At 43.3% G+C, this 8,035-nt stretch overlaps 1 protein-coding gene across 1 annotated transcript in view; it reads left to right on the top strand.

Annotated features, from left to right (window-relative positions):
• Window positions 1-7,717, top strand: part of LOC130228742 (zona pellucida sperm-binding protein 3-like) — a 9,118-nt gene extending 1,401 nt beyond the window's left edge. The window contains exons 4-8 of the mRNA XM_056457178.1: window positions 6,442-6,538; window positions 6,617-6,705; window positions 7,071-7,153; window positions 7,241-7,339; window positions 7,483-7,717. Of these exons, the coding sequence (XP_056313153.1) occupies window positions 6,442-6,538; window positions 6,617-6,705; window positions 7,071-7,153; window positions 7,241-7,339; window positions 7,483-7,637 (523 nt within the window). The 3' untranslated portion in view covers window positions 7,638-7,717. The remainder of the gene's footprint in view (window positions 1-6,441; window positions 6,539-6,616; window positions 6,706-7,070; window positions 7,154-7,240; window positions 7,340-7,482) is intronic.
• Window positions 7,718-8,035: the final 318 nt, after the last annotated feature.

The raw sequence follows: 8,035 nt of genomic DNA, 5'->3' as shown, positions 1-8,035 counted from the left end.
GAATAAAGAAAATAATTAGCGTAGCTGATGTTCACAGTGTATATCAGCAAGATGCAGAACCTGTGTGGAAGCCCCCAAGTGGTGCACTAAGTGTATGCTTTACTGAACAGATAGGTCTTTAATCTAGTTTTGAATTTGGAGAGTGTGTCTGAGCCTCGGACGTTATCAGGAAGGCTATTCTAGAGTTTAGGAGCTATAAATGAGAAGGCTCGACCTCCTTTACTCGACTTTGCTATTCTAGGTACTACCAGAAGCCCTGAGTTTTGAGATTTTAAAGAGTGAGTTGGATTGTAGCGAGACAGAAGATTGGTTAGATAAACAGGAGCTAGATTATTTAGAGCTTTATATGTAAGAAGCAATATTTTAAATTCAATACGAAACTTAACAGGCAGCCAGTGTAAGGAGGATAAAATTGGGGTGATGTGATCAAATTTTCTAGACCTGGTAAGAACTCTGGCAGCTGCATTTTGTACTAATTGAAGTTTGTTAATAGAGGATGCTGGGCAGCCAGCAACAGAGCATTACAGTAGTCCAGCCTAGAAGTCATAAAAGCATGGACTAGCTTTTCTGCATCTGATATGGATAGCATACTTCGTAACTTAGCAATATTTCTCAGATGAAAGAAAGCAGTTTTTGTGACATGGGATATATGATTTTTAAAAGTTAAATTACTGTCTAATATGACACCCAGATCTTTTATAGTAGAGCTAACGCTAACTTTGTATCCCTCTAATTGTAGGTCGAGTTGTGAGATCTGCCGTGTACAGGATTTAGGCCCAATAAGTAATAATTCTGTTTTGTCTGAGTTTAAGAGAAGATAATTGTTGGTCATCCAGTCTTTAACATCTTTAATACACTCAGTTAGCTTGGACAGATTAGACGTCTCGTCAGGTTTAGTTGAAATATATAATTGAGTATCATCTGCATAGCAGTGAAAGCTGATCCCATGTCTTCTAATAATGTCTCCCAGGGGTAGCATGTATATTGTAAACAGCAAAGGGCCTAAAACTGATCCTTGAGGCACCCCGTACTTTACTGGGCTGATTTGTGAAGGCTGTCCATTTATATTTACAAACTGGTAACGGTCAGATAAGTAGACTTAAACCATTGTAGGGCATGTCCCTGACACCTGTAGACTTTAAGCGATTAATAAGGATACCATGGTCAATGGTGTCAAATGCCGCACTAAGATCGAGTAGAACTAATAGCGAGATGCACCCTTGGTCAGCAGCTAAGAGTAAATCGTTGGTTATTTCACTAATGCAGTTTCTGTACTGTGATGAGCTCTGAAACCTGACTGAACACTTCAAAAACATTGTTGGTCTGCAGAAAGGAGCATAATTGAGCAGAAACAACTTTTTCTAGTATTTTAGATATAAATGGAAGGTTTGAAATAGGCCTATATTAGCTCAGTTGCTGGGGTCCAGTTGTGGTTTCTTAATAATAGGTTTAATAACAGCTAACTTGTAAGGATTTGGAACATGGCCTAAAGATAAAGAAGAGTTGATAATGTTAAGAAGAGGTTCTCCTATAACAGGTAGCAATTCTTTCAGTAACTTTGTTGGAATTGGGTCCAATATACACGTAGCTGATTTAGAGCTATTTATAATTTTGTCTAGCTCTTCCTGTTCTATGATTTTAAAGCACTGTAGGTTATTTAGATTCAGAGACGTGTTTACTGGATCTGAAGTATAAGGCGGTGCAGAAAGTTAATATCTCCTATTTTCTGTCTAAAGCCTTCTATTTTATCACTGAATAAATTCATCAAGTCATCACTACTAATTTGCGGTGGAACGTTTTGTTCCAAAGATGACCGATTATTTGTTAATTTAGCAATGGTGTTAAATAAGAATCTAGGATTGTTATGATTATTTTCTATCAGTTTGCGGAGGTGCTCAGCCCTGGCAGATTTTAAAGCCCTCCTATAGCTGGACATACTGTCTTTGTATGCAATTCTAAAAACCTCTAAATTAGTTTTTTTCCATTTACGTTCCAGGGCACGGGTTGCTGTTTTGAGAGCGCGGGTTTTGACTATTATACCATGTGTAGATTTATTCTCTCTAGCCTTTTTTAGTTTGATGGGTGCCACAGTATTTAGAGTGCTAGTAAAGATGGCATCCATACTGCTGGTTACTACATCAAGGTCATTTGCGTTTGCGGGTGCATTTCGAAGTAGAGAAAGATCAGGTAAGTTATTTATAAATTCATCTTTAGTGGATGGAACAATAGTTCTACTAGGGCGATATATCGGAGCGGATCTGCTAATTTCAGGTAAACACAGCTTATATAGTAAGAGGTAGTGGTCTGTAATATCATCACTTTGCGGTATAATGTCTACATCAATGACCTCAATTCCATAAGACAGAATTAGATCTAGTGTATGCTTTAGGTGATGGGTTGGACCAATAACATTTTGCTTTATTCCTAGTGAGACCAGCAAGTCCATAAACGCGAGCCCTAATGTGTCGTTAGCGTCATCTATGTGGATGTTAAAGTCTCCTACAATTAGTATTTTATCAGTTTTAACTAGTAAGTCAGAGATAAAATCAGAAAACTCTTTTAGGAAATTGACATAGGGTCCTGGAGGTCTATATATGGTGATTAGAGCGAGAGATAACATAGGTTTTTGCATAGTGTTTGGAAGGACAACATTAAGCGCTAGTACTTCAAAGGAGCTAAACATAAGTCCGTTTCTCTGATTAACATTAAGAATATCACTAAAGATTGACGCAACTCCACCACCACGACCAGTTTGACGAGCCTCATGTTTATATAAGAATCCTGGAGGAGTTGCCTCATTTAAACTAATATAGTCATTTTGTTTCAGCCAGGTTTCAGTGAGACAGAGTGCATTAAGATTGTTATCTGTTATATTTCATTTATGATAAGTGCTTTAGGTGCTAGTGACCTGATGTTTAGGAGACCAAGCTTCATGAAATTTGTATTTTCACTTTTTAGTGTTTTTTCTGGTTTAATTCTTAATAGATTATTTCTGGAGCACACAGTACGTTTGTTTCTTGATCTAATAATACGAGGAACAGACACAGTCTCTATGTGGTTAGCTAGGTATGCATTACTGATATTTATGTGGGACGAATAGGAGTCTGTGTGGCTAAATTGTGAATTTTGTGAATTTTTACTTACTAGTCAGATAGAGCAAAGTGTTCTGGAGATGTTGTCCGACAGGAGTTCAGCTCCAGCTCGACTGGGGTGCAGCCCATCAGCGCGGAAAAGCCTAGGACGCTCCCAGAAAAGATTCCAGTTATTGGCAAAGAGCAATTTCTGTTCTTCACACCATGTTAATAGCCATTCATTCAGAGCAAAGAGTCTACTGAACCTTTCATTTCCTCGGCGGTAGGTAGGAAGCGGTCCAGAAACGATGATCTGCGTGGCGGGCGAAGTGCGTCGAACCGTCTCGATCAGGCTCCTGAAGTCCTCCTTCAGGATCTCCGTCTGCCGGAGCCCGGTGTCGTTCGTCCCCACGTGGAGGACGACGGCACCGAGGCTCTCGGCAGCGCTCAGGATAGTAGGTATCTGTGCAGAAATATTCTTAACTCGGGCACCAGGGAAGCAGAAAGTGCGTACTTTGTTACCTTTGGAGGAAGTGGAGCGGACGTGGCGCATGATTGAGTCGCCAATGATGGCAACATCGCGACCCGTCTCGCGGAGAGGGGCGAAGCGGTTCTCCGTGGGGATCTCGAACACCGGAGGAGGAGACGTTCTGCCCCGGGACCGGGTAAGCACCTTACGCGGCTGCACCCAGGGGCCGTGGTAGCCGGGTGTCGGCGTGAACGACGCCTGGGCGAACCGCGTCCTCGGTGCGCTGGGCCTGGACAGAGAAGCACACGGGGTTGATGAAACTGGGAGATTGTCGTTGTATCGAACACTTACCTCAGACGAGCGAGTTCGGGTTAAGAGCAGAGCCCTGATGCCCTCTCGCTTCGTCTCCAGCGAGCGAATCTAGGACTCCACCGCTTCCAGCTCCAGCTCCAGCGCCTCCATCGATGCCTCTCCTGAACTCAAGGACAGACACGCAAGCGACATTGTACAAGGTGAAGAGCAAAGCCAGAAAGTGAGAAAATTAGTGAGTGAAAGAGGTTGTGAACGCTTCATGACATCTCTCAGTGTTCCAGACTACATTCCTAAAGCAACGAATCAGAAATGAAAGCCTCCATACGAGTACAGCTGCTAAAATAACAGAGGGAACACTGTACACTACACTATACAGAAATAATCTTAGTATCAGCAGCTTTATTTCCTTAGTAAACCTACAACCCCTAATCAGAAACACTCGGGACAGTATGGACAACAATTAAAGTAGTGTTTTCCAAATCTCCTTTGATCAACCGTGACCTCCGACCCCTCAGGGGGCGCTGCATCAAGAATCCTCATTCATCTATATGCTGCGGAGTTACTTCCACAAACGCCAGTCAAAACTGTACTGCGCCAAAAGGAAGCCCTATGTTAACAGTGTCCAGTAGAGCCGTCCACTTCTCTGGGCTCGGAGGCATCTGGGATGGAGCATCACACAGTGGAGACGTGTACTGTGCTCAGATGAAGCAGTGTTTCAGCCAAAGAAGAAAAGGATCATCCAGACTGTTTCCAGCAACAAGTCCAAAGGCCAGGGTCCGTCAAGGTCTGCAGTTGTGTCGGTGCTCTTAGCAAAGGTAACCTGCTCTCCTGTGATGCTCCATTAATGCTGAACAGCACCGAGAGATTCTGGAGCACAATATGCTGCCTTCTCCAGGAACCTGCTGCAGAGGAAGAGGATATAGGTACTGGACTGGCCTGCCTGCAGTCCCGACCTGTCTCCAATAGAGAATATGTGGAAGACCCAGTGCTGTTGCCCAGCATAAGACTTCTTAATACACCTGAAACACTTCTTCAGTCCCTTAAACGTCTTGTTTAAAAGTGGCAGCGTTACAGAGAGCTTAATGCTTTATTGTTAGAGCTATTGTTGAAATGTGTTTAAAACAAACAATATCAATAATGAGGAACACCTTAATCATGTTTGTGTTGTCTGTAATGAAATACAAGACTAAGTCCATTTAGAGATCACTTATTTATTGGCATTTTCCACACGGTCCCAACACTTTCTGATTTGGGGTTGTACAAGATGGATCCTGCTCTGCGTTTGTCATTTAACAGTGACTACATTTACATGGACACTAATAATTAGAGTCAACCATGTAAACAGCCTATATATATATTAATTGAAGATTAAGGTCATAATGGAGCTGAAGAGAAATCTAATTAAGACATGTGGAGTATGCTGATCTTAGTCACGTTATTGAAGTGTAGTACAGACATGTAAACACCTTAATCAAACCATTACCGTCATGTAGGACTTTGCAGCGTTTTGCTACAGAATAGTGTACACACCCCACACACACACACACACACACACACACACACACACACACACACACACACACACACACACACACACACGCGCACATAGCTGTTTGACACTCTTTGCACCTACCCAGTCAGTGTTGTTGTTGTTGTTCCTCCACTCAGCATGCGGTATGAGCTTCCATTATAACTACACTCTTCCATCAGTTCGGTAGCATCCAATATCTCGTTTGTCGCGGGGGTGTGAGCATGAAATGTTCCTGAATGAAAGTGAGAGTGCCAAACTGCAGTTAAAGTGGACAAATGAAAAATGAAACACCTGAAATTACATGAAACTCCGGAATAAATGCGGACAGCGCGGTGATGTGATGACGTTAATCATGTGCTATAACATGTCAAACAGCATCATGAAAGGAACATTTAATAAGCCGCTCATGTAAACGCTTTAATCAGATTATTGTCGTGATTAAAGCAAATAATTCCATTACTGATGTCCATGTAAACAGAGTCAGTGTTGGTTAAAGGGTTTTCTCCAGTTATTGATACACACTGTACTTGATTCCTGCTTTTCTCTAACATGCACACAGTAAGATGGCTGATTTAAGCTTGAGAGTTTGTTCATTTCTCTTTAATAAGATGTGACCTGTTTAATCTGGTTTCTAATAGCTTGTGCTCTCCTATGCCCTCTTGTGGGCACAGCAGACAGTACAGCACTGTGAGTGTTGCCTTTTAGAATTGAGTTTAATATTAAACTAATATCAAAATTTGTAAATTAAAATATATTAACATAATATTAAACTATATTAATATATTAAAATGTCAATTAAAATATATTCACATATTAATATTAAACTATATTAATGTTTTAGAATTGAGAATAATATTAAAGCACACTGAAAACTGAACTCACACAGTTTTAATCTACTATAATCTTCTGTGTGAAGCTGCTTTGACATTATCTACACTGTAAAAGTGCTGGAGAAATGAAGTGAACCACTGAATATTCTGCTTATGGTTAATTTGGGCTTTAGTGTGTGTGTGTGTGTGTGTGTGTGTGTGTGTGTGTGTGTGTGTGTGTGTGTGTAGGTGTCTGCTGCTGGGTAACTCCAGTTTTGCCCCCCGCCGCCGGCCGGATGAGCTGCTCTTCTCTCTGCAGGCGTCTGCGCTCGCTGTGGGACAGAAGGTCAGTCTGAGGTGCAGAGGTCATGACGTCTGCGGGGATGCTTCTCTCAGGTGTGTGTGTGTGTGTGTGTGTTTGCAGATCTTCCTGCACTGTGAGCTGAAGGCGTGGGACGACCAGAGCCTGAATGTCCATGGGAAAGCCTGCCACTACATGCAGACGCAGCACAGGTCTCTCTCTCACACACACACACACACACACACACACACGCCAAGGCAAAATGGGTCTACTGAATATTAGTTGCATTTTCAGTGTCGTGCGTGACAAATTGTCATCTAAAATGCAGAAGGAGCGCTTCACTGTAGTTCTGTTAAAGCCTCTGTGATGTTGTGCAGTTGTCGTCGTCTTGTTGTGTGACGCTTCTGCTTATTGAAAGTGTCCAACAAATGGAGGAAAACCAGGAGGATGATGATGATGAAGTACAGCACTAAAGAGTCCAGCAGTGATCATCACACACTACTGTGGAAGCACATGAGATATAAGAAAATACAGTGTGTGTGTGTGTGTGTGTGTGTGTGTGTGTGTGTGTATGCAGATGGGTGCTCCTGGATGATCCAGCCCAGAGTTATGCCTGTTCCTGCTGTGACTCCACCTGCTCTCAGAGAGACACTGCTGAAGGTGTGTTAACTAACGTGTGTGTGTGTGTGTGTGTGGTCTGCCACTGGTAATGTTGTTCAGTTGTGTTTACGCTGATCTTCTGTACAGGTGTAACCACACACAGAGTTGTGGGTCCGTTTATAATCGTGGATGAGAGCGGATCTGAGAACGGCGCATCACGGGACACACACTCCAACCCTGAACACGGTATGTGTAGCTCACAAAACATCTGTGTGTGTGTGTTCCCTGCTGTTGCCTTTGACTGTTCAGGCTGTGGTTGTGTATTCCTACTGTATTTGAGCGCGTGCGTGCGTGTGTGTGCGTGTGCGCGTGTGCGTGTGTGTGTGCAGGTCTCAGTGAGGCTCCTCTGTGGCTGCTGGTGCTCTCGGTGTCCGCTGCTCTGATCATCATCACCGCTGTTCTGGCCTTCAGTTATTACCTGTGCTTCTGGAGAGGAGGACGCCTGGGCTACCGACCCAGCAGAGACCTGCTCAGCAAATACTGACCCAACAGACCAAACACTGACCCAGCAGAGACCTGCTGACCCAATCTTGCAATAAACATTCAGAATTAATTTCTCAGTGTTCTGCCATTGCTCTAGAGGTGTGTGTGTGTGTGTGTGTGTGTGTGCGTGCGTGTGCGTGTGCGTGCGTGCGTGTGTGTGTGTGTCCCCTCTTCGTGGTGATGGTTGTATTGACACTGAGTATCTGCAGGTTTAGTGTGAGGTTGTGGTTAACCTTCTATAAAGCTGCTTCAACACTAATGTGTGTGTGTGTGTGTGTGTGTAGACGAGTGTGTGGAGCTCCTCAGAGGTAATGAAGCTCTGCTCTCTGTCTGTGCTGAGGTGAGTGTGTTGGAGTATGCTGGAGGCTTGTGGCCGTCCAGGAGCGCACACACACACAC

Source organism: Danio aesculapii, chromosome 5 (genome assembly GCF_903798145.1).
Source record: "Danio aesculapii chromosome 5, fDanAes4.1, whole genome shotgun sequence".
Taxonomy (NCBI): Eukaryota; Metazoa; Chordata; class Actinopteri; order Cypriniformes; family Danionidae; genus Danio; species Danio aesculapii.
This window is presented reverse-complemented; position numbering and strand designations above follow the sequence as displayed.